Source organism: Copadichromis virginalis, linkage group LG23, assembly GCF_057382275.1.
Source record: "Copadichromis virginalis isolate Kocher_CV1m ecotype Utaka linkage group LG23, C_Virginalis_male_GT1.1, whole genome shotgun sequence".
Classification (NCBI taxonomy): Eukaryota; Metazoa; Chordata; class Actinopteri; order Cichliformes; family Cichlidae; genus Copadichromis; species Copadichromis virginalis.
The window spans coordinates 20,101,184-20,126,926 of NC_140639.1; the positions used below are offsets into that span (position 1 = coordinate 20,101,184).

Here is a 25,743-nt window from a genome sequence, read left to right on the forward strand (position 1 = left end):
AGGTGACCGCGGGTGCAGACGGACCTGCAGTTTGACTACCAAATAAGTCAAAAGCAGCAGTTCAAATTAAACCCGAACACCAGCCAGCTCCATGTGAACCCAGTAGGTTTATTCATTCATGTAAGCGGCTAGTCCGTCGTAACGACTGTGACTAACAGCAGACAATACATTGAACCTTCTGTTAACACTTCTTAAAGCATTGCAAGAGGTATTTATAGTTCAACAAGACCACACAACCCTGGCATCACGCAGTATAAACACTCCTGTCTTAACCGTTTAAAGTTTTTGAGCTATCGGCCACCGTACTAAGACTTCAGGGTTTCAGCTCCCTGTTTTATGTCTGGCAGGAATTTCGAAAGCCCTTATGTAGACGTTATTTAAGTTTAAGTAACAGCAGACAGAAGGTCACTCACATATAAACACACAGAGCACATGAATATGTGACTATAACAGCCATTATTAGCATGTTAGCAGTGGTCCTTGTATACTTACAAAAGTACATGATTTCAGTCACTAAATACTCAGAGTGGTAAAACTAGTTACATTTGCACTGCCGCAAAAGACTCTCATATACCTGCAAAGCAGCAACAGAAGCTCCATTCTGCAATTACAATCTACACATAGATCCTACCCATGAACCTGACAATAATCCATGCACAAAATACTAAAACATGCTGTACATCTGCTGTGTAGATCACACCTGCACTGGGACAAAATGTAAACTGAGCTGTTGTATTATTTAAATAAAACAGCTCCTGAAAAGCCCACAAAAATGAAATTTTTCGCTTGTTCCAGCTTCCTGACAACCAAACTGCAAGTGCCAGATGTAGCAGGTAAAGAAAAGTTGTAAATCCACTAGCTTGAACTGATTTTGTTCACACGTTTCTTTTATTTCAGAGTCCCATGCAACCCCAACCCATTGATTCTGGGAAACACACACACACACACACACACACACACACACACACACACACACACACACACACACACACACACACACACACACACACACACAAAACATACAAAACAAAGGGGAAGTGACACAATTGAGTCACGTGAAAGCACCATGGGTGGACCAGAGGTCAGTCCTCTTTCATATATTTTGTATTTTTCCAGTCTTTGCTGACTGTGCACAAGGCTTTATCTGTTGCCTTTGTAACACTTTATTACATCCTTGAACATTAAGTTAAAGATGGTCACCCTCATTTAGCAGTTCAAACAATATGTTTAAAACCTGCTTTTTCAGCTTTAGGAATATTGGTAACAGGGTGGCCCCAGTAATAACATATCTTATAAAGTACCTTTCATTCTCGAGGAGAACCGATCTAATTGTTTGATGGTGTATTATTTGTTTTTATTGCATACATTAAAAAAAATCAAACAAGCTGTTTATTTATTTAAAAAAATCAAGCCCAAATTGTTCTCCAAATGTAGAATGACATAGAAATTAAATATTAAACATATATAAACACTCATGCTGTTATCAGAGACAGACAGCCCTGAATATAACCTGTTAGAATTCAGGAACAGCAGATTTGCAGATGGGAAAATACTTTAAAGCGTTATTTTGGATAAAAAAAAATCAACAAACCCTTGAGCTATTTCCATCAGATTCGACTGATAAGTTATTTTAGACAATGCCTGTCATTAACAGCCCAGATAAGTGCCAGGAGGTATTTGTAAATGGTTTGTCCTAGGCGTTTTTAAACTTCTGTGTTGGTTCTTCTGATAAAGTCATGATGTAATAGTTCAATAAATCAAATTTTAGGTTTTTACGGGGTTAGTGATCAGACTACACATGTATTTACCGGGCTTTTGCCTGTTTTCAGACTGCCTGCAAGTCCTAATTCAGGGCAGCAGATACGTAGAGCGGTTTTTATGTATTGACCTCCACCGGCCTCCGTACTGAGCAAGCAGTTATAAAATGTCAATATAAACAAATCCCAAATCGTCCAAAAGGACATTTTTATAAAACCCGTCAGTTTTATTTGAGGTGTCAGGATAAACGCAGGCTAATTGGAGCTGTTTTAAAATAAATATTTGATTTATTTATTTATTTTATATCTGCCGCTGCTGTCCCACACTTCCTGTTCAGTTTTGTAACGATGTGATAACAACTTATGCAAGTTCAGCGTGAGAATCAATTGGAGCAAAGAGCGCAGAGGTGAGCAGCTTCAGTCTTTACTGATCCACTTTAACACAACATCATGTTTAATGCGTTCAGCCTGATTAAAAATAATCCGTGTCTGAGGGTGATGACTCGACAGGTAAGGACAGGTGTATAAAGCTTCATCTGGAAGCTGAGTGTAACGCATTGATGTCAGCTCACACTGAGCAATCACTGGAGGGAGATTAATGGGAAAGAAAACATTTTTTTAAACAGTTTTTATCCTGAAATGTTCGAGTCTTTGTAAATGTCCAGAAAATTATTTATTAATCGTTTATTTAAGAAATCTTTAAATGTAAATTTGAATGAAGGATTGATCAACTAACCACAGCAGCTGTTTTTTTTAACAGAAGTAAATAATCTATTTATTAGTTTACTGTTTAATTATTAGATTTTGTTTAACATTTGGGAATTTTGCTTGTTATTATTAGTATTACTGAATTTCTTTTGGCTTGTTTTTGTTGTACATGTTGAGTTCATGTTGTTTCGTTTACTGTTGTTTTCTGTTGTCCATAAGATATCTGTACACTGACTGTAAACTCTCCTCACATTAAGGTCACAGGTCATCTCCCCTGAGCCAAGATGTCTGCGATGCGGCGGTCAGTGAGCGAAGCATTCTGGGCGATGTGTGCAGCAGACTCCATGTCTATGCCGGTCCACTGGTACTATGACATCAACGACATCAGGAGGGACTTCGGTGGCTGGATATCAGGCTTCAACTCGCCTCCTGAGCGTCACCCGTCCAGTATCCTCACCCTCTCCAACACAGGTAAGAAGTCATTGGAGAGGTGCTTTTGACCTGCATTGTTTGTAATGACCAGCAGGGGGAGACTCCTGCAAGAAGTCTAACTCTATACGTCTATGAAAAAAATTGCTGAGTTTACAGTCTGAGTGTTGGTTTAAATGTAGAAGTTAAATAAAAGAATATCCTAAAAAGATGTTACATTTATAAATAAAAATGGGTTGCCAGTGAAAATGAATTTAAGGCAGATTTTTTTATTATGCTATTTTCCAATTAGCATGTTTATATTATATAACATAATCTTTATTACACTTAAGTTAATCTAAAAATATGTAGTATAGTAAAAGAAATGTAAAAATATTTTTGGTACATTTTTTACCCAGTAACTGGTCCATGTGTTTCTTATCTGTCGATGTGTATCTGCCGATATGAATCCGATGTAGTTCATTTTATCAACAAAATCAACAAAACTGTTTTTTTTTAAATATCCTGCTGCATTTGTTTTAAAAAACAAAACACTAAAGCTATTCTGTTATATGCACTACAGCCAAAACATTTCATAGTTCAGCAATACTGATCAATCTAATTTACTTAAACCTACACCATCCTCCCTATTCTCGTATTCTAAACAGTACGTAGCAGAAATATTAAACAACCTAACTAATAGGGTTCCAAACTCCTAGCAAAACTAATAGGAAACCACCCCCCACCCTCTGCCTAATGATGCTTAATCAGCGTAATCTGCTTTAATTCAATGAACGTGTAAAACAAATGCATAGAAATAAATTATTTTTCTACAATATTTAAATAGATTCAACAACTTTCTTCAACAGAAAGATGTGCAGACTGCACAGATGGTATCTTCCCAAAGGAAAAGGTACTATAGCTTAGCAGGGGTAAATTAGAGTTAATAGTTACTATATACAATAGTGGATTTCTATACATTTTACGTCATATGAAAACTTTAATTGTAAGATTCAGATAATTATTTATTAAAAGCTAGACATGAGAATAAGAAAGAAAAGTATTTCTTTGTGCCCCCCTTTACCTGTTAATGCCCTACTTGGCCCCCTGGCAAAACTTTGCTAGACCCGCCCCTGCACAGTTACCAGCTGTCAGCTACGTAAAAAAGGATGCTGGTGTAGAAAGTAAATTCTAACAACAGCTTATCAAGCTTAAATGTGCTGCTGTTGTTTATCCACTGGTTTCCTCTTTCTGGTGCAAAGTGGGCGAACAAACAAACTGGAGAAACGGGACTTGCGACAGAAAAACCGATCAGCTGATCATTGATCAGTTTCATGATTGAAGTAGCAACAGGAGAGGGAGGGAGAGAAGAAGAGGCAGTCGCTCCATATATCGGTTGTTAAGCTTATCGTGGGAATGCTTTACAAACATTCAGAGATGAACTTACACACTTGCTTTACTCCTCTGGGATAACTTTCTCAGAGATAAAATACCGATTTGGTAACGAGGCTCCAAATGCTCAGCCAGACCACCGACAGGTCTCACATGCCACAGCCACTCTATCACGTGACGCACACTGCTCCGACGTGCTAAAGTTATGAGCTGAGTTACGCCATGTCGCAAGTTTTGTGAAGTGCTTTTGTGATAATTAATGGATCGGATTACATTTTTTATTTCTCTCCAATATCCGATCCAGTAATTTAGGTCAGTATCAGACCGATACATAATATGGGATCGGTCCATCTCTAGTTTAAACTAAAAAAGCAGAAACCTCCCTCCTACTGATGCTGGCAAAGCATCAGTGTGGGAAAAATACTTTTAAAAGAACTCTGAACCTGAAGATGAGAACTGCTCATCCAAATGAACTCAGATTTGGCACTCAACTCAAATCCCTAGAAATACACCTCCCAAATATGAAGAAGATCGGATGAACCGGTGTTGAGACAGACAAACAGAAGAGGACCAAGGACACAGCCTTGAGGAGCTCCATCCTGATTAATCCTGCTGTTTTTAACCTCTCTGTCATTTTGCAGCTGGCAGTGGTCGCACCAACTGGTCTTCTGGTGCGAAGCGAGCCAATGTGGTCGGCAGCGTCATTCTCCATGATAAGCTGGAGTTGTGGAACTCCTCAAGTGGATCGATCCACTATCACCGAGGTACTGCCGCCCTATACTACAGTTCACTGTTTTTCCTTCGTTTTGTTGTTTGTTTCTATTTTTGTTGTGTCCATGTTCTTTCTCTGTGGTCTTCAAGGTCTTCAGGCAGGTGACAACACGCTGAACATCCTCTGCTCCCTTCGAGTGGCTCGGACACTTGTCTCCAGAGGTTTTGTGGACGTCTCTCAGCCGGATGCTCGAGCTGCTGTTCTGTCAGACTACGTCCACTTCCTGACCACACCCGGTTCACACAAGGACACCTACGCTGAATCCTTCCACCGCTCATTCTTTGCTGACTGGCAGGAGAGCAAACCGACCTCGCCACATGAAGTAGGACAGAAGCAGTTGACCCCTATGCTGTAACATGCCACATCTGGAGTGTTTCACCAATTTACTTGCTGTTTTCCAGGTTCTGAAGTTTGCAGAGGAACGCTCCGGGATGAAAACGAGCTCTCCGTTCCCTGACTGCCAGCTAGATGCCATTGGCTGCCTTCCCATGATCCTTCCTTTCATCCTTCTGTCTGCCTCAGCCAATGAGGAGCGAGCCGTAAGCGAACACAAATCAACAACATAAGAAACAGTCTCAGATAGCAACATGTGACCTTTAACCTACTCTGTCCTCAGGTTTCAGCAGCGGTGGAGTTCGTAAAGCTCACCCATCCTCACCCCAACGTGCCCGAGTACGTGACGATCTACAGCCGGGCACTGCACGCGGTACTGGGCGGAGCCAGTGTCCGTGAGCAGGCTGAGCAAGCTCTGAGGAGACTGGATGCCTGGGACGCCTGCCAGAGCTTCAGTCGCAAGGCGGCCAAGTGAGATTTTGTAAACATATCTAACACTTCCTTTAGATGTTTCAGAATAAGAGTTGAGTCTAACCACTCGGTACTTTCTTTTGGCCCCTGGAAAACTTTTACTTTGAAGCATCTGAGCAGCATTTGGTTTTTGACAATTTCTTATTAAAATATTTATTAGAATTTTAGGTTGGCTGCCAGAGACCGCTTCCTGTATGCATTTAGAAGTAAAAGTCTTTCAGAATAAACAGGGATTTGAGCTCTTTGAGACCCGGAACAGCTTTAAAGGAGTACTTTAACATTTTTCCTGTATTTCAGGATTTGCTAAAATGTTGAGAATTAAGTAATGCTTCCTGTGCAGGCGTTCACATTAAAAGCCTACAACAAGTGTATTCTTTATGACACTCATAATCACACTTCCTGCAGTTCATTCACAACAAAAGTCTACAGTAAAAAGCCCTTTTTTATTAGCTGTCCAACACTTTCTGCAGACTTCCTTTAGACTAAATGCTTGGTTAGGAAGCAGCGTCTGTGTGTAAAAGGTTATCCGTAATGTTTTTTAGGTTTTCTGTGTCCTCTGAGGAGAGACTGAAGGTCCATCAGAGCGCTGTGAACTACCTTGGTATGGCCTGCTACAACAAAGGTCAGAATCCGACCAATAACCTTTCTTTTACCTCACTGGCTGGTAAAACTTAAGATCATTGTTTTTAGATGCTTGTCTTTCCTGCTTGTGTTGCACAAACAGGTGCTCTGTCCAGCCTGTTCTACCTGGCCCACGAGTTTCATGATGACCCCAAAGGAGGAATCCTGGCAAACACCAACTGTGGAGGTAAAATTTAAACATGCTGGTTTGCACTCAGGCTCCTGTTGGTTAAATCTTTGCCCAGGTGTGGCTTATGCGGTCAAGCAGAAGCCACACAACAAGTGTTTGGTTTTTTTATGTATTTCTGTTTTTATATTACTGTGAAACACTTTGTGTTTTTATCCTGTGATGAGTGCTATATAAAAAAAATGAATAGAATATTAATATTAATTAAATTATTCAGAGTCTTTATGTAGGTATGAAACAGCAATGTATTGCAACTTAAAAGAGGATCAAAAACTCCACTGCTTCCTGTTTGCAAACTTGATGAGTCCACATTCAAACTTTTGTTTTTAGCGAATTAAAGTCTATAAATATACAAATCTAAATAAAAAACTGAAAAGTAATTAGTGCAGTATGTGGTTTCTGTGAGTCTTTATACTATTATTATTATTATTATTATTTCTCTTTCATTAATATAAAAGCAGTGTCCATACAAGCTGTTAACAAAAGTCTATCCTTCCATCACACTCGGTGTCAGTCAGACTAACTCAGTAGAAACCTCCTGCTGATAGCTGAGCGATGGGCTAATTTTGACTTTTAATAATTTCATTTTTTAATTTCATGGTCTGCTTGATGACTTGCATGTATGACATCAGTGCTGTGTTTGTTCTTATTTTCGTTTTGTTTGGTTCTGACTTCAGGTGAGAACTGTAACCGTGGAGCGGCGCTCGGGGCCTTGCTGGGGGCCGGAGGCGCCCACACAGGAAATTGCATCCTACAGGAGTGGAAGGATGACCTAAGAGATGCTCAGGAATTTATCCCTGACATCCTGAAGGACATTGTTTAAGAAGATCATTGACCCCTGGAGGAAAGAAGAGGAACAGAAATCGCACAGCACTGTAACTTTAAAAACTCCACCGCTTCCTGTTTACAAACTTGATGACTCCACATTCAAACTTTTTATTTTTAAAGAATAAACTCTTTATCACATGTGTTTTATTTTTATGGGAAAAAAAGAGCAAACTTGAACTTGAAATGTAGCAATGAACTGTTTACGTTACATATTTATTATTTGCCTTGCCATCATTTCACCTGCAGCCTTTAAATGATCAAATCAAAAAATATGTGTTTTTGCTCACATGGAAAAAATAAACTAAATGATTCAATGAGTGTGATTTTTGATTTAATAAAAGAATGTAATATATGTACTGGCTTGTATAATAACTCTATGGACCTTTTTAAAATTTTATCCTCAGTAAGAAAAGTAAGTAAATATAACTGATAGTTAACAGTTTTATTAATTAATATCAGGCTTAGATATGGGTTTATGCTTTAAATCAAATGTAAAAATAATATCGATGTAAGATGTTCATAGTGGAGATATTTGGTAAAATCAAGCATCAGCCTCCAGGCAGACATGCACTGAATGTCCAATTTTACAGCAAAGATAAACACGTTACAAAAATATTTCTTTATCCGGTTGTTCAGTGATGACGCGACGAATCCTACTTCCGGGTCTAAAGTAGTCTGCGTTTAAATATGGCTTTTGTGTTGTTAACATGTTTAATGTTTTGTATTTTCTTCTATTTGATCTCAAAAAGCTCCTAAAACAGTCAGTGATCCCTGTTGACCTCCCTCGGCTTTTATTACCGCTAATCATTTATTTAAGCTCAGTTTTTAAAACCTTAGGATGTAACTACAGCCCAGCCCATGAATGACTAACCTCGTATTGAGGATGGATTATCTCAGTTGTTCTCCTGGCTGAAGTTTGGTCCTTTTACAGCATCCTGCCATGCGATTACATTTGTTCCTGACCACCGAGAACACTCACGTTAACTTTTATCGAGTGGGAAAAAAGTTAGCTTGTTTATATTATGCTAACATAGCTGTGTTGCTAGCGGTCACGTAGCACATCATTATATACCAGCTAGCCCAACTTCAGTAACCCTACAAACGTCACTGCTGTTTAGTTTTCTGTCTTCATTTATGCTGGAAGTGATAACAGAGCTGTACGTTTTAATTTGTTTCCAAAACCCCGCAGTCAGGACATGCTATATTGTATGTTGGAGCTATTTGTTCTTTATTTTTTATTATTTTGAAATTAGTTAAAGTTTGTTAGTTTATTTATATTTTGGGGTTTATTTGTCGGTTAATATTTTGTTTTAAATGATTTGTTTTGTTTGTTGTTATTTTGTTAAATTAGTCAGTAAGAGCTGTAGGGCCATTTTGTTTCTATAAATAAAGAGACTGGTATAGGACCAGCATGCATTGGGGTGGGCCTATGGTTTTTTACCAGAGCAGGAGAAGCAGTAGGAAGGATCTTGTTATTGCTTGCCAAATGGATAAATAAACCAAAACTCTCAACTAAAAGGTTTGGACAATGGACTTCTTTTGCCTGCGTACGAAATATTACCTCAGTGCAGCAGTGGCTTGTGGACTTTAAGTTGTGGGACGTTTGATCTTACAAAAGTAAAGGAATTGCCACTACACAAAGTAAAAAACCTTCCCATGGACAAAGGAATAATTCTTCATTAATGGATATAAGGATTTCAAGGATCACCGTCGAACTCGAATAAAAGGTATTGGATCGTCTGGTGAGTAATCCAGACGGATTTGATGTTGAGGCCTGGATCAACATGTCACTCGTTCATCAAAGCTGGTGAGTGATAATATTGTTTAAGCCGTAAAGGAAAACGGTGAAGCTATTGGAGTTTAAAGACATTATTTCACTACAAAGACTGATGAACTGAGTTTTGACGTACTAAATTAGTGCAAAATTGGATCGCCAATTGAAACATGCCAACGCCCTCTGTGGAAATGTTTGTCCGCTGCAAAAGGCAGGTAAATGGATGTCATGTTTGTACTTTAGGCTATGGATTCTCAGTGTGCTGTGCATCTTTATAAAGTTTGAAATAATCCAAGAGGACAATAAAAATGTCGGATATTAAGAGTAAACGAGAGGATGACACTGAGATGCAAGCAGAGAAAAGAAGCGTTAAATTTACGCCAAAAGGTTTGGATTTGTATATAAAGACATGCCAAGAAAAGCGCAGTTCAATGTGTAAGCAAGCATCTAAGTACATGGGGAAAATTTCTGCTTTAATGACCTCACATGAAAACGTTAAGGAAGTGTCTTCTGAATTTGGGAAGTTTATTAAATGCTATCAAGATGCAAACGCTTTGCAAGAATCCTTTTTAAGTTTGCCACTGCCAGAAGATGAAGTGAAAAGGCAAGTTGCACATTTTCAGTCGAAGGTGACAGCATTCTCTGTTTTTATGGACAAAGTAAAGGTTTGGTTGCAGGAGGCGGGCGAGCCGTATACTGAACAAAGCAATACTGTTCGCAATGATAAAGCTGTTGAAAGTTTGGATGAAATAAAACCTGAAGACAGTGTCTCTAATATCTCAAGTGTAAAACCACCTTCAAAAACCTTGTCACAGCAAAGTCGAATTTCATCAACATCTTCCGCATGCATTAAAGCTGCGGCTGACAAGGCAGCGCTCATGGAGCGACTCGCTGCATTAAAGAAAAAACATTCTATCGAAGCGCAAGAGGAAAAACTGAGAAAAGAAAAGGAGAAACTGAGAAAAGAAAAGGAGACATTATCCTTGGAAACAGAGCTGGCAGCCACTAATGCAAAGCTTCGTGTCTTAAAAATAAATTCAGTTTGTAGCTCTGAGCATTCTGATGGAATGAACTCTTATTTTGAAAGAGGGCACGTACAAGAAGCGCCTAGTTTAAATCCTTGTGCCGATACATTTGTTCCAACATCAAGAGATTACTCTGGTATAAATTCTGCATCTGAATCACAAGTAATCGTACCTAGACAAAGTCAAACCCAACATCAGGTTGATGATTCAGCTCAAGTGACGCAGCAAACACAGCCTCAGTCTCCTACTTTGACTGGGAATTGCACGAAGGAGATTGTAAATATTATGCAAAAACAAAATGACATCACTACTTTGCTTGTAAAACAAAACTTATCTTCTGTCCTCCCCGCCAGAAACATCCCTGTGTTTGATGGAGACCCTTTACAGTACAGATCATTTATGAATGCCTTTGAAAATGGAGTGGAAGCTAAAACTGATAACTGGAGCGACTGTTTGCATTTTTTAGAGCAGTTCACTAGGGGGCAGCCTAGGGATTTGGTGCATAGTTGTCAGCACTTACCACCTGAGCAGGGCTATTCCACAGCCAAAGATCTTCTTGAAGAACATTTTGGGAACGAAAATAAAATTGCCTCTGCATATATGGAGAGGATTGTGAGTTGGGTACCTATTAAAAGTGAGGATGTGAAAGGTCTACAGTCATTCTCTCTTTTTCTTCAAGGATGTTCGAATCTAATGCAGCAAGTTGTTTATATGAAGGAGTTGGATTTTCCCTCAAATATGAGACTGGTTGTTATGAAGCTTCCATACAAATTGAGGGAAAAATGGAGAGTTGTTGCCTATGAACTGCAGGAACAAAATGGTTACAGAGCAGTGTTCACTGATCTGGTTGCCTTTATAATAAAACAGGTAAAAGTAGCATCAGATCCAGTGTTTGGCAACATACAAGACTCACAATCTGGAAGCAGCTTTAAAGCTTCAAGTTCTACCAAGCAAAGGAGAAAAGGAAGTAGTTTTGCCACTAATGTCAGTACAGTGCCAGGAATCAAAGCTCAATCAACTGGAAGCAGAACAACTTCCGCCGTTCTGCATAGTTGTTTGTTTTGTTCACACAGCAACCATTTACTAGAGAATTGTAAGCAGTTTAAAGCTAAAATGCATCAGGATAAGTTGACTTTTATCAAGGAAAGGGGAATTTGTTTTGGTTGTTTAAAAGTTGGTCACACAAGCAAAGACTGTAGGAGTCGTTTGGATTGCGACGTGTGTCACCAAAGGCACCCAGGGGTTCTTCATATAGAGCGAAAGGATCCAGGTGCGTCTTCGGAACAAACTCAACAGAGGACAAACTCTAATGTCAACTTTTCAACTGCAACTACTCAGACATGTGGGTATATTGGGGCTGGTCATGAAGTTGATGCAATTTTTTCTATAGTTCCAGTTCAAGTTAAGAGCCAAAAGAGTAATAAAATTGTGCAAACTTATGCGTTTTTGGATCCTGGAAGTTCAGGTACATTCTGTACAGAAACTTTGGCAAAAAGGCTGAATGTAAAAGGTAAAAAGACCAATATCTTTTTGAGAACAATGAGTCAAGATAAGATTGTTAGTACACAAGTTCTGTCTGGTTTGGAAGTGTCTGGTTTGGAAGCAAATGATTTCATGCCATTGCCAGATGTTTTGACTCAAAAGACTATGCCAGTTTCTACAGTTAATATTCCCCAGCAAAGCGACATCGATCAGTGGCCTCATCTTAAACCTGTTAAACTGTACAACGTTAATGCAGATGTGGAGCTACTGATAGGCACTGATGCTTCCAATGTTTTGGAGCCATGGAAGGTGATAAACAGTGTGGGAGGTGGACCTTATGCTGTAAAAACAAAAGTTGGCTGGGTCATAAATGGTCCCCTGCGCACTGGAAGTAACAGTGGAAATAAAACCAACTGCACTGCTGTAACAGCCAATAGGATTTCTGTTGAGCGTCTTGAAGACATGTTGATTAAACAGTACAATCATGATTTTAATGAAAGATCATCAGAGGAGCAGACTGAAATGTCTAGAGAGGATCTGTGTTTCATGGATATTGTTAGTAGTTCAATAAAGCTTATTGGAAATCATTATCACATTGATTTGCCTTTCAGGAGAGAAGGTTCCAGTTTGCCAAATAACCTCTGTGTCGCGGAGCAGCGTCTCCAGAGTCTCAGACGGAGATTTGAAAAGGATACTCATTATAAGGATGAATACACTAAATGTGTAAACAACATGCTTGAACGAGGATATGCCGAGTTTGTGCCTGTAGATGAGTTGCACAAAGATGATGGAAAGGTGTGGTACATCCCTCATCATGGAGTGTATCATCCCACAAAGGGCAAATTAAGAGTTGTATTTGACTGTGGAACAACTTATAAAGGAGCATCATTGAACAGCCAGCTTCTACAGGGACCTGATCTCACAAACTCGCTGGTTGGGGTTCTGATCAGATTTAGACAAGAGCCTGTTGCATTAATGGCGGACATTGATTCCATGTTTCACCAAGTTCACGTCTCAGAAAAACATGTCAACTTTCTCCGTTTCCTGTGGTGGCAACATGGCAACACTTCAAGGTCTGCACAGGAATGCAGGATAAAAGTGCATTTGTTTGGAGCTGTATCTTCGCCAAGTTGTGCAAATTATGCTCTACAGAGAACTGCAGATGATAATGCACAACAGTTTCCAGCTGAAGTGGTTGATACAGTCAAAAGAAACTTTTATGTGGATGATTGTTTGAAATCTGTTGCTTCAGAAGAGGAGGCAGTGCACATGGTGAAGAGGCTGACAGATATCTGCGCTAAAGGAGGATTTAAGCTTTCAAAATGGATCAGCAACAGTCGCACAGTGCTCATGTCAATCCCAGAGGAAAGAAGAGCAAAGGAAATTAAGGATCTGGATTTGGACACAGATCAACTTCCAGTTGAGAGAGCACTGGGTTTACAGTGGTGCATAGCAACAGACAAGTTCCAGTTCAGAACCTCCCTGCAGGACCGTCCAACAACCAGAAGGGGCATTTTGTCTGTGGTCAGCTCACTGTATGATCCTTTGGGAATCTTGTCTCCCTTCAGTATGCCAGCTAAACTGTTGCTACAAGAGCTTTGCCGACAAAATTTGAAGTGGGATGAAGTTATTCCCCACTCTCTTTCCCAGCGGTGGCGTGATTGGCTGGAGGATCTCAAGCTGATTTCAAAGTTTAAAGTGGAACGTTGCATTAAACCAAATTGCTTTGGAAGACCAGATAGGGCACAACTTCATCATTTTTCTGATGCAAGTCAAGATGGGTATGGAACGGTGTCATATTTAAAGTTGGAAAAGAATAACGTCACGCATGTTGCTTTTATCCTGGGAAAGGCTAGAGTTGCTCCTCTCAAGCAAACTACAATTCCCAGGTTGGAATTGACGGCTGCAGTTCTTGCAGTTCGGGTGGACAGGCTTCTGCAAAAGGAGCTGCAAGTCAGGTTGGAAAAATCAGTTTTTTGGACTGATAGCACAACAGTACTGAAATACATCTCCAATGAAACCAGAAGATTCAATACTTTTGTTGCAAACAGAATTGCTGTTATTCGGGAAGCAACAGATGTGAATCAGTGGAGATACGTTTCTTCTAAGGAGAATCCTGCAGATGACGCATCCAGAGGTATGAGAGCTGGGGATCTCCTCAAATGTAGGAGATGGATAAAAGGGCCAGAATTTCTCTATGAGTCAGAAAAGGAATGGCCTAAACTGGATGTGGAGTACAGTGTAATTTCTGCAGATGACCCAGAGGTCAAAAGGGACCTGACAATGAATGCCATTGTGAGAGAATTACAAAATCCTACCAGCTATTTTATCCTCTACTTCTCGTCTTGGGCAAAACTTAAAATCTCTGTAGCCTGGCTTTTAAAGATGAAAGAGGTCTTGGTGTTGTTGGCACAGAAGAGGAAAGAGTTGCTTGCTGCAGGTTTGAATAAGAATGATCCGGAAGGTCAGAAAGAAGTGGAGATAAGAATGGAAAGATTTAAGACCACTTTGAAGAAAGGAAATCTCACTCCAGAAGACTTGGCAAAGGCAGAACAAGCTATTCTTCAATATGCACAACAACAGAAATTTACGACTGAAATGGCTTTAATCCGCAATGGCCTCAAAGGAGTCTCTAAGGGAAATTGTCTCTATAAACTTGATCCAGTGTTGGATGCAGGAATCCTCAGTGGGTGGCCGATTGAATAAAGCAGCCATGCCTATGGAATTAAAGCATCCTGTAATTTTGACAAAAGATATGCATGTGTCAACACTGATTTTACGCCATATCCATCAAAGGTTGGGACATGCAGGAAGAGCACACATGCTGTCAAAACTAAGACAAAATTACTGGATACTAAATGCAAATTCTGCTGCCAGGAAAATCATCTCTCGTTGTGTCACGTGTAGACGCAACAGAGGAAAGTTTGTTGAACAAAAGATGGCGGATCTGCCTGAAGAGAGAGTCCTGCCAGACATAGCCCCATTCACAAATGTTGGAGTGGACTATTTTGGACCTATAAGTGTTAAAAGAGGACGAAGTCTCCTTAAAAGGTATGGAGTTCTTTTTACTTGTTTCACCAGTCGTGCAGTACATCTGGAGATTGCATGTACACTTGATACAGACTCTTGTATAAATGCTGTGAGGAGGTTCATCTGTAGACGAGGCCCAGTTTCGACCATCAGATCTGATAATGCTACAAATTTTGTTGGGGCGAATCGAGAGTTGAAAGAAAGTTTGACTGAGCTGGACCATGCCAAAATTCAAAAGGCTTTTGTTCAGGATGGCATGAAATGGAACTTCAACATCCCAGCAGCTTCTCACCAAGGCGGTGTGTGGGAGCGTCTCATTCGTTCAGTAAAGAATATTTTAGCCTCAGTTCTTAAGGAGCAAGTTCTGGATGATGAAGGACTCCAAACAGTCTTCTGTGAGGTTGAAGCTATAATGAACGACAGACCCATTACTAAAGTTTCAGATGACTCAAATGATCTTGAAGCACTGACACCCAATCACTTGTTGTTGCTGAAAAATAAACCAGTTTTTCCACCAGGACTGTTTCATCCAAGTGATTTGCATGTCAGGAAAAGGTGGAAACAGGTACAGTACATGGCAGAGTTGTTCTGGAAGAGATGGCTTTCTGAGTACCTACCTTTGATGCAAGAAAGACAAAAATGGATGAGGACTAAAAGATGTCTTATACCTGGAGATGTTGTTTTAATTGCAGACGCTACAGCTCCAAGAGGATCATGGATGATGGCGAAAGTCTTAAATGTAAACCAGGATGCAAAAGGCTTGGTGCGTTCTGTGAGACTACAAACAAGGACCAGTGTTTTGGAAAGGCCAGTGACGAAACTTATTTTGCTACTGGAAGCCTCATCGTGAAGAAAATCCTCAATGAAAATTAAGGATTTGTTTAAGGGAATAGCTCCTCCTTTTGGGACTTTAAAGTAATTGTGATTGTATGCACAATTAGGGGCCGGAGTGTTGGAGCTATTTGTTCTTTATTTTTTATTATTTTGAAATTAGTTAAAGTTTGTTAGTTTATTTATATTTTGGGGTTTATTTGTCGGTTAATATTTTGTTTTAAATGATTTGTTTTGTTTGTTGTTATTTTGTTAAATTAGTCAGTAAGAGCTGTAGGGCCATTTTGTTTCTATAAATAAAGAGACTGGTATAGGACCAGCATGCATTGGGGTGGGCCTATGGTTTTTTACCAGAGCAGGAGAAGCAGTAGGAAGGATCTTGTTATTGCTTGCCAAATGGATAAATAAACCAAAACCAAAACTCTCAACTAAAAGGTTTGGACAATGGACTTCTTTTGCCTGCGTACGAAATATTACCTCAGTGCAGCAGTGGCTTGTGGACTTTAAGTTGTGGGACGTTTGATCTTACAAAAGTAAAGGAATTGCCACTACATTGTATTTAGATAGAAGCTAGCGAGCTAACTCCCTGCTAGGGTTGCCAACCGTCCCTTAAAATACGGAATCGTCCCGTATTTCGAAACAAAAGCACACGTCCCGTATTGAGCTAATAAGGGACGCACTTTGTCCCGTAATACAGTGAGAATCAAAAGTAGTCTATAAATGTTTATGGAATTAACACTTTGTTTGAAAACATAATTCCCAGCCCCTCTCCTGCTTTGTGACCAATGAGCTGACAGCACACTTATGACAATTCGAGTATGACAATTCAGATTACCGCTCATCTCATTGGTCGAGGAAAGGTCGCTTGCGGAGAAAATACCGGAAGACAACAGATGACCACAACAAGAAGCATGGCCAACAGGGGAACAAACGCCGACTCTGCGGTGCAAGTCTCGGATGACAGTACACCTAAAGCTGGGCAGACACTGTGCGATTTTTTTTTTTTTTTTTTTTTTTTTTTTTTTTTTTTTTTTCAGTCACGTTATTCAGCTCCTGCTCAAACTGCATGATTGACTCGCAGGGGTTAGACGTTCGTATGTCACGATGTACTCTCACACTATACCGCCCGATGCTCTGATGCGACCTGAGAGCTCACACTGTGCCTCCATAACATGAAGGTTATAACAGAAAATCTGTCGCTCTCTCTCTCTGTCTTTCACTCACACAGACACACCACCACCATCAACTTTGCTAAATTGCTAATGAAAAACATTGATCAGGCAGCTGTGATTGAGCAGCAGTGTAAATCCAACTATTTTCACGGTTGTTGTGGTCGTGATCATTTTGTGATGCCACATCGAAAAGGCTCGGATGAGCTTTCCAAAGTTCTACAAGTTGTGCCTCCATCGCTTGTGTCCAGATCACACGCTGCACAGCCGTGCTGCTCCATCTTTTACACCAACGTTTACGTTTGCGCGTGAGCAGTGTGAGCGGCTGTGGTGACACCCTCACGAGCGATTGATGATCGGGAGCTGGTCGTGAGGTGTTAATCACTTCTCTTTACCCCACGTATACTACACGACGCACGATGAAGGCCAAAATCGGTCCGATCACTCAAAAATCGGCTCAAAATGGGCCAAAAATCACACAGTGTGAGCCCAGCGTTAGAGCAGCAATGTTTGTTCCCCTCAGAGAAAGGGAAGAATGGGGGAAAAGGAAAACACCTGGCTGGAAAAAGTTAATATGGGTATGTGCAGTGAAAATCAGCGCTATGTGGCCAGAAGTGTGATAATATAATTTATTTTGTGTAATAAACGACTGCAAGGATAGATGATTACAACAAATTGATGACTAATACATAAAAGTAATATATAGATGAATAATGCTGATGAGTTATGATGCGTAATCATGGGAACAAGCGGGTTTACAAACAGGCGCAGCTGATTAGCATTAGAAAAGCTGAAATAATACCTCAACTGAAGCCAATTGTACTAAATGCACTAAATGTGCACTGTTACAAGAATATTTTTCTTTCTATTGTTTTCTATTATTTTAAGTTAAGCAGGACAGAGTTCTTTTAAAGAAAGATTTACTTATATTTTCAAAAGTTAAGCATGACAGGCTTCTGTTTAAGAAGGAGACCTGTTTTATGTGTTAATGTTGTCATTTTGAGCTAAAAATAAATGGCTAAATGATCATTTGTTTCACATGTGTTCATATCACAAAGAATAGAATATGCATCTACTTAAATCAACTTCAAGTCAAATGGTTAAAAAAATAATTTCACACACAAAAAAAGAGCTAGAAAATTCACCACACTGGGAAGGGTGAAGACAACTGGGTCGCCCGGCCCTGGCCACGAGGTGTCCCTTATTTATTTTTCAGGGAGTTGGCAACCCTACTCCCTGCTAACTTCTAACTCCGTTAAATGTCATAAATTCCGTTTTCATGGATGCCTGGATGTTAAACTCAATTGTTACACCTGGTAGAGCAGAACACTGATCATTTTATTAAAGATGAAAGACTTTAGACAGTTTTTCAACTCTCAGTAATGCCATAGTGATCGTTTGATATATGGACCTGCAGCGGAGTTTAGACCCAGACACGGCTAGTGACGTCAGACTGAACAACCAGATAGCTAATTCGTCCCTTCCTAACAGGTGGATGCGGTTGAATTTTCTAATAACTGACCTGTTTAAATTGTATTGAGGCTCAGAGTTTGTATTAGTCCGAGATATCAGGCTAATGGTGGTTAGCTGTCTGCTAAGCTTCATCTCAGCATTTCTGAACTGAACCTCCGGCCTTTTTGTAAATGGCTGTACCTACTCTACAGTGCACTCAAAGCACTTTATACAACTTGTATTGTTGACACTGAACATACAACTACGTTCATCTATCATGAGTCACCATAAGTGCTTTCTAACATTCATACTCCAATGGATGCATCAGGGAGAACTCTGGCTTAGCATCTTGACACAGGCTATTGGCAGACTGGAGCAGCCAGAGATCGAACCACCAACCTGCTGATGATCGACTCTACCCTCTGTGCTACAGCCACCCCATTTTAATAAAATGATCTAATCAATAATCAATAATACTAACAGATTATCTGAAAAGTCTGAACTCCATTTTGGTGAGTTGGTTCCAAAAGGAATTTCAATCCTATAAAATCTGCAGGAAATCAGTTTGTGAATTCTGGTCTTGCTAAAAGTCTGAAAGGAGGATTAACCAGGGAGTGCTCATTGGTTAACGCCATGTCTTCATTTCACAACTTCACCAACCAATCAGTGATAAATATCATGGTATGTTTAAAGTGTGCCCCAGACTTGGAGTTGCAGTACATTTAGAAGTCATGAGTTTATCACCTAGTCAGAATCTGTAAAGTCAGTAGTTTAAACCTCCTCTTTATTGTTATTTACCTGTTATTAAACTGTGAGGAAAACACATTCATCAGCCTGATAGGGAAAGCCTGCTGCTGTACTGTTGGGGGTTTAGCGGGGGGCTGGTTTGTAGTTTGTTTGTTCTCAACCTTTGATCCGTTGATAAGTTTAGAACAAACATGGAGTCCATTAGCAGAGACACGAAGCATCTCTTCGTCTTACTACTGCTCATCATCGCTTCTATCCCATCATGCACTGGGATCCCTGAAGGTCAGTTTTATGTCTTCTCTATCTTGGAAATTTTCTTTGTCTTTTTCTGTACTTGTTTCCACCTGTTAGGGATGGCACACAGGCATCCACAGCTCTGAGCAGCTCTCCACAACATCGGGAGGCTAAAGTCATGCTAGCATGTTGGTTTGTAATGAACTGGGAAGCGATAAACACTACAGATAAATTTCAGGAAGATAAATCTGAACACTGAATAAACTTAGACTCAAGATTATTTTATTTCATTCAAATATGAGAGGGCATATTATTCTTTCACAAAAAAGAAAAAACAGTTAGAAAAAACAGGAATGAAACTAATTTCTAGCTCAGAATAAATAACATAAAACATGAACATTATTTATTTATATTTATTCAGCCATGTATTCATGTACATTTAGGTCTTAAGTCTTTTGTTGTAGCAGGTGAAACAGTGATATTGGTATTATTATAGCCAAAGACCAACTGCCAAAATATTGTATAATATATATTTATATTACCTAAAAAATGACTATGATTAAAAATTAAAAATTTAAAAAAAAAAAGAATAAAAGTACAACGCATAAAAGTAAAATGATGAAAGATTATATTTTACAACATTTTAAGAAGTGTTTAACTATGCAAACAAAGCATTATAAATATAGAAATATGAGGACATTTGTGACAGTTTACAGAAGTCAAATCAGTTACAAAACAAACAAGGGAAAAACACATAAAAAGTCTCTAAATGTGTTGGCTTTTCCTGTTTGCCAATATTATATTAACAGCAATGTTTTTTGTGATAAAACTTATGCTGTAGATAAAATGTAAAATATATTATCTTTTTTAAACCTGGTTTGCATTTAAATAGCAAAACAATATTAATTCGGTCCCAAGTCATGCTAACAGTCAAATTAACAAGAATAAAATGCAAACATCTTTCAACTGTATACCACTATTAACTGTGTAATTATGTGTAAAAAGCACATTATGTGTGTATTTTATTATTCTTATTAACTTAAAAATATAGTTTAATGAAAAATAATTTAGCAAAATATTTGAAAATAAAATCTTTAATGTCTTCCTTTTCATTTTTTTTTTTTATCTATAAAGATGTTTTTTAAATAATTATTTGAGTGAAATGGTTAAGCAATTTGTTATTTTATTTTTCTCATCTTTTTTTTTATAACCAGAACTAATAGTACTTACTCACTGTTTTACTTATCTAAGTCTATCAGTATCCACCCCAGCTAAACTGTTCCAAAGCAAAAACAAATACATTATTCATGCTGATTTAAAAGTTAATATGGAATTGAGACTGATTTTCATCACAGAAAAATACAGGATTACCCTGAATAACTATATCAGTAAACATACAGGAAACTTATGCAAACACCATTATTAATGTCTCTTATGTCTACACAACTGGAGTTTGACATGTGTCGTTCTGTTTAATTTCTACACAAAGGCGTGGGTTTGGAAAAGTCTGAGGCCAGCGGTTTCCTCCATCGAACTCGTCGAGCAAACTTTTTCCTGGAGGAAATCAAGACAGGCAATCTGGAGCGTGAGTGCATCGAGGAGAAATGTTCCTATGAGGAGGCCAGGGAGATTTTTGCCCACCCACAACAGCTGGTCAGTTTCAAGATACCAACAAAAGCATTGAAAATGCCACAACACTTGGTACCAAATTTTATTACTGAAGTCAAGGTAGTGACATAAGAATGGATGGTGCTGGTGGTAGTTGAAAGACAGAATTTGATGGTTTTTATTTTATTTATATTTGTTTTGTTAACTATTACTGAATTTGGGTCCTCTGTCTACTCAGGAGAACTTCTGGAGGACATACACAGGTACTCAGTCTGAGCTTTGACATTTCGAACATTATAAACACATTGCAAATAAAGTAGTGCTAGAATTCTTTACGCACTTGTAACCAAGACATTGCTCAGTTTTCCAAACATTTGTTGAAATGCTTGATAAAAATCTTTGCTACTTCCTGTTTGCAGCTGTGGACAAATGTTTGTCCTCTCCCTGTAAGAATAGAGCGACGTGCACTCGAAACATCGACACCTATATCTGCAAATGTCCACCAGGTTTCCATGGATACAACTGCGAAAAAGGTTGGAAGTCCAAAAAGTCTGTTGATGTTTTCAATTGGTGCAGAGGAAGTCAGTGTTATCATTGTTCCCTTGCAGTGCGTTCAAACACCCCCAGCTGTCGCTACAGAAATGGAGGATGTGAACATTTCTGTAGAGAGCTTCAGGATGGCTCTCCCATATGCTTTTGTGCTCCGGGATACAGACTTGAACTGGACAACAGTACCTGCATGCCTGAAGGTCTGAGCCAGTAACACACTTATGAAGTACAGTGCAAATCACATGTACAAATTGTTGGAGTCAAATTGTTAAATGTTGTCATTGTGTTACTTAAATTTGTAGGTCTTAGTTCAAACTATGGAATCAAAGACATTCCTGTGTCTCTGACCACCTCTCCAGCCACACACACACACACACACACACACACACACACACACACACACACACACACACACACACACACACACACACACACACACACACACACAGTGTCTTATCTTTTAGAACCATAGGGTGGTTTTACAATGGGAGGTGCTTGTGTGTACTGTGACTGTTGTGTAAACTGTGTGTCGGGGAAATAAAAGGCTGCGAGGAAGACTGGTTGGTTGACGCTGGTTAGGGAACAGGTGAGGAGCGTTCAGCTCCCAGAGCCGTTAACGAGAATAAGTCTCTAAACTAGCAGGGCCTGTGGAAGCGCAGACCCAACACAAATACTTTAAAAATACAGGCTTTACAAGTTCTAATCGGCTTGCTTTATGCTCATGGATGAATTTAAAGTCGCCCTTGATTGAAGACAGTAAAAAAAAAAAACATTCTTAGATTTGTACAGGTTACCTGTGAGCAGGGACATCACAGCACCTTGATTTGATTGATTTGTTTCACGTGCTAAGCAACACCTTTACCTACAACATCTTGACCTAGTCTTGATGCATGCTCAATCATCCAGGTAATGAAATCCCAAACAGTTGATTCTGTTCATCTGGACGTAACATTTTCAGTGGGAGAAACGTTTCGTCACTCATTCAAGTAACTTCTTCAATCTCACCTGACTGCAGGTTTCCCCAATCTTATAAACAGTACATTTGCACAATGACTGAAACTAGCACTGAATGAACAATGGGCTGTGAGGTCAGTTCCTTGACCATTAATATGCAAATTGTCATTACTATTGATCAATAACCACTGATCACAGCCCATTGATGAAAGACCATTGATCAATGGCCATAAGGGCCATTCACAGAGGGTTCGGGAATGGTATATTAACCTCTTAGCAGATATTTACACCCAAAAAACTGCTTTTAAGTTTCTTAGATATCACAAGTTTGGACTGATTTTAATTCCTGTGTGTCTTTGAGCATCATTCAGGGTGTCAGAAGCAAAAGGCTGACTTTTGGTTTCTTTCTTAACTGTCTGGTCCAGATGCTGTGGTCTGCGGAAGGCCTCAGGTACATTTTGCCCCCAGGATTGTTAATGGGATAATGTGTCCCAAAGGACATTGTCCGTGGCAGGTAAGTCTTTGAATAGAGCCCCATCTCCAGTAAAATGAGCTAAGATACACAATATTCCACTAGAATACATAAAGAGACACATATAGTATTGTGCAAAAGTTTTGTAGAAACAACACTGTCATAAAAGTGGTCACAAAATAACACAGTTTGATTGGCATGAAATAGTATTTTTCCACTAGCAAATAGCTATTAGCCAAAAGATTTGACATACTTCAGCATGCTGTGCAGTGCATCAAACAAATTTGAGGATAATCGACAAATAATGGCCAGAAGGGGAAGTGGAAGGCAAAAAAATAAATAAATAAATAAAAAAATCTACAGCTGATGAAGGGTATCATATCCCTAAAACTTAAGAAATAGGAAAATTAAAAAAAAGAGCTGACACAGGAGATGATCACTGAAGCTTCATCAGAAATGGTCTCAGTGGAAGGGTGCCTGTCAGTATATGCCAAATTACACAAGGACTGAACTGAAAATCAGTGTAAACAGGGAGATGAATCCAGATTTGTATGTATTTTATCTCTTTTTTCAGGCTCTTCTGGCTGAAAATAACCAATTCTTCTGCGGTGCCATCGTCTTGTCGGATCGATGGCTTTTAACTGCAGCTCACTGTGTTTATCAAAAACCTAGCACCGTGCTCCACATCGTTGTTGGTAAGACAATTAGAAAAATGGTAACTTCAAATTCTGGCTTCTAGTCTGGCCTCTCTTACTTCCTTCAATCACATAACATTCACCAGGTCAATGTTGACTCATTTTAGGGTTACAGATAGCATTTTATTTAATGTCCATACCTCTTTATAGGCTGTTTTGTCTGTTTGAAGCATTGTATGCAATGTAAAATATTTGATTTAATTTGAAAGGTGTCATTTTCTAGCTTCTGAAAATGTATCTAACAGTATATGGGTTTTGCTAACATAGTGGATATTGTGAGTCAACTGTATGTTATGTATGTTAGGTCAACTTAATTGTCGTTCAAGTTTTTTTTTCAGTTTGCTCACTTTTCTTCTGGCTCCAAATTCAATGTAGCATTTAAAAGTAATGTCGCTTTCAAGGTGAGCATGACATAAGGGAAGAGGAAAAAACAGAACAGTGGCGGCGGGTGCTCAAAGTTGTGTGCCATGAAGACTACAACGTGACTAGCTCCGACAGCGACCTGGCTTTGTTGAAACTTCACCGCCCAGTAAAACTGGGCCGCCACGTCGTGCCCATCTGCCTTCCTGCCCGCAATAGCACCTTCACCCGGACGCTGGCAAGCATCCGCCACTCGACTGTGTCTGGTTGGGGTCGTCTGGCAGAGTTTGGCTCTACCTCAAGATACCTGCAGCGTCTGCAGCTGCCGAGGGTCCCGGTGCAGGAGTGCCGCCTCCACACCGGGCTCAACATCACCAAGAACATGATATGTGCTGGCTTCAAGCGTGGTGGCCAGGATGCTTGCAAGGGTGACAGCGGGGGCCCACTGGTGACACGCTACAAGAAAACCTGGTTCCTTACAGGTGTGGTGAGCTGGGGGAAAGGCTGCGGCCAAGAAAACATGTACGGCGTCTACACGAAGGTCACAAACTTCCTGTACTGGATTGAGAATATCATGGCAACTGGCTAAAATTGGTTTTAGTCACTGTGTCAACGCAGTTCAAGAGTTAAAGAGAGTAAGAATCCAGTGTTAGAAACATTAGATCAGTAATCACTGTGAAGGAGCCACAAATGTATAAAAATAATATTCATTTTCTGATGCTGTGCTCAAATAGCTTTAACTTCCACACCTTCATGTACCTAAAAAATGCCAGAGATGTAGTTTCAGAAGCTTTTTGAACAAAAAAAGAATTTTTGACTGTCAGCTGGAGGAATTTCATCACAATAAAATTGGTCCTGAGAAAAATCCAAAATCAACAAACTAAAAAATTATTTGTTTTTCAAGTAAATTAATGGCCTGTATTTTTAGATATAAATTAATCTGCTAGAAACTTTGAAGTTTTCTATAGTGATGGTAAATGTAAACCATCAACCAACAATCAGTTTAATCTAAAAGATGCAAAGACATCAGTTCACTCGACATGTTGAAATGTTGTTTTTTGACAATAAAGATGAAGTTCAGTGTTTTTCGTTTCTTTTCATGCCCCTCACTCACTTTTCAGCCATTTTGTTGTAGATGTGCTTCTGTTCGTAGGACCAGTAGGCCTCATTTAGTAACAGTGGGTCCTTCATGCACACAAATCAGTGATTTATCAATATTTTCTTACGTGAATTTGTTTGTTCTTTATAAACAAATTTGAAATTGCCTCAGACCGTGTGTACAAACAAATGAACCACTGTTCCAGAAGTGTTGTAGTATGTTCATGTGAAACTTTGTGAATCCAAACATGTGCTGCCATGTGAGGGTTAATAATAATAATTAATAATCAAGTGCATTTGATTATGAGCACCTAATTTCTACTTACTTTCGTAATTCCTATACAAGAAGTAATAGTGTACTTAGTTTTTCACGCACTGCTTCTGCATTTTGTCTTAATACTTGTTGAATATACAATGACATTGTAATTTGTTTTGTTGTATTTATCTAATTCTAAGACCTGCAAAGGTCTACTTTTCACTACGTTCTGATAAATAAAATCTTAGAACTGAAACAGTAGTTACTTTCTGTTTACACTGACTGTGGAATATTGGCTGCAAATATCTGTTTATTGTTGAGTTTAACAAATTAAGCCAAGTCAGTCAAATCCTTCTTTTGACTGAATGATTTTAGTCTAATAACCTTCTAAACACAAGACAAAACAATGTGTAAGTATAATACATACATACACAGCCTCACGTTATAATAAATAGAATAATATTGAACTCGTGTAGGCTGCTTGACTGCTTGGTGTTTGAAGTCTACGTCAGAAATATCAGAAATACACA

The 25,743-nt window shown here is 39.2% G+C and overlaps 3 protein-coding genes across 5 annotated transcripts; all 3 read left to right on the top strand.

Annotated features, from left to right (window-relative positions):
• Positions 1–46: 46 nt before the first annotated feature.
• Positions 47–7,791, top strand: LOC146680730 (uncharacterized). 3 transcript variants are annotated; one of them, XM_085447582.1, is made up of 10 exons: positions 60–102; positions 796–833; positions 2,723–2,936; positions 4,907–5,029; positions 5,127–5,359; positions 5,439–5,576; positions 5,654–5,841; positions 6,384–6,463; positions 6,566–6,649; positions 7,327–7,791. In XM_085447582.1, exons 3-10 carry the CDS (start codon positions 2,750–2,752, stop codon positions 7,470–7,472), a joined length of 1,179 nt encoding a protein of 392 aa, XP_085303708.1. In that variant the 5' UTR covers positions 60–102; positions 796–833; positions 2,723–2,749; the 3' UTR covers positions 7,473–7,791. The 3 variants fall into 3 exon arrangements, with proteins under 3 accessions (XP_085303709.1, XP_085303708.1, XP_085303706.1); XM_085447583.1 differs by lacking the exon at positions 796–833 and having other exon boundaries at positions 47–102; XM_085447580.1 differs by lacking the exons at positions 60–102; positions 796–833 and adding an exon at positions 1,879–2,164.
• Positions 7,792–9,469: 1,678 nt separating this feature from the next.
• On the top strand, positions 9,470–10,970 carry LOC146680731 (uncharacterized). Its single transcript, XM_085447668.1, has 2 exons — positions 9,470–10,888; positions 10,956–10,970. Exons 1-2 carry the CDS (start codon positions 9,560–9,562, stop codon positions 10,968–10,970), a joined length of 1,344 nt encoding a protein of 447 aa, XP_085303794.1. The 5' UTR covers positions 9,470–9,559.
• An 8,055-nt stretch (positions 10,971–19,025) lies between these two features.
• On the top strand, positions 19,026–25,469 carry f7l (coagulation factor VII, like). Its single transcript, XM_085449886.1, has 8 exons — positions 19,026–19,269; positions 20,711–20,874; positions 21,068–21,092; positions 21,249–21,362; positions 21,438–21,578; positions 22,758–22,846; positions 23,379–23,499; positions 23,901–25,469. The coding sequence occupies exons 1-8, from the start codon at positions 19,179–19,181 to the stop codon at positions 24,446–24,448; spliced, it is 1,293 nt and encodes a 430-aa protein (XP_085306012.1). The 5' UTR covers positions 19,026–19,178; the 3' UTR covers positions 24,449–25,469.
• Positions 25,470–25,743: the final 274 nt, after the last annotated feature.

Excerpts from the sequence above, each read along its gene's own strand:
- f7l (XM_085449886.1), top strand. The coding sequence starts at position 19,179 with ATGGAGTCCATTAGCAGAGACACGAAGCATCTCTTCGTCTTACTACTG. Across the intron at positions 19,270-20,710 it reads ATGCACTGGGATCCCTGAAG|GCGTGGGTTTGGAAAAGTCT; the intron begins GTCAGTTTTATG and ends TTCTACACAAAG. Across the intron at positions 21,363-21,437 it reads TGGATACAACTGCGAAAAAG|TGCGTTCAAACACCCCCAGC; the intron begins GTTGGAAGTCCA and ends GTTCCCTTGCAG.
- LOC146680731 (XM_085447668.1), top strand. The coding sequence starts at position 9,560 with ATGTCGGATATTAAGAGTAAACGAGAGGATGACACTGAGATGCAAGCA.
- LOC146680730 (XM_085447583.1), top strand. The coding sequence starts at position 2,750 with ATGTCTGCGATGCGGCGGTCAGTGAGCGAAGCATTCTGGGCGATGTGT. Across the intron at positions 6,464-6,565 it reads TATGGCCTGCTACAACAAAG|GTGCTCTGTCCAGCCTGTTC; the intron begins GTCAGAATCCGA and ends TTGCACAAACAG. Across the intron at positions 6,650-7,326 it reads GGCAAACACCAACTGTGGAG|GTGAGAACTGTAACCGTGGA; the intron begins GTAAAATTTAAA and ends TTCTGACTTCAG.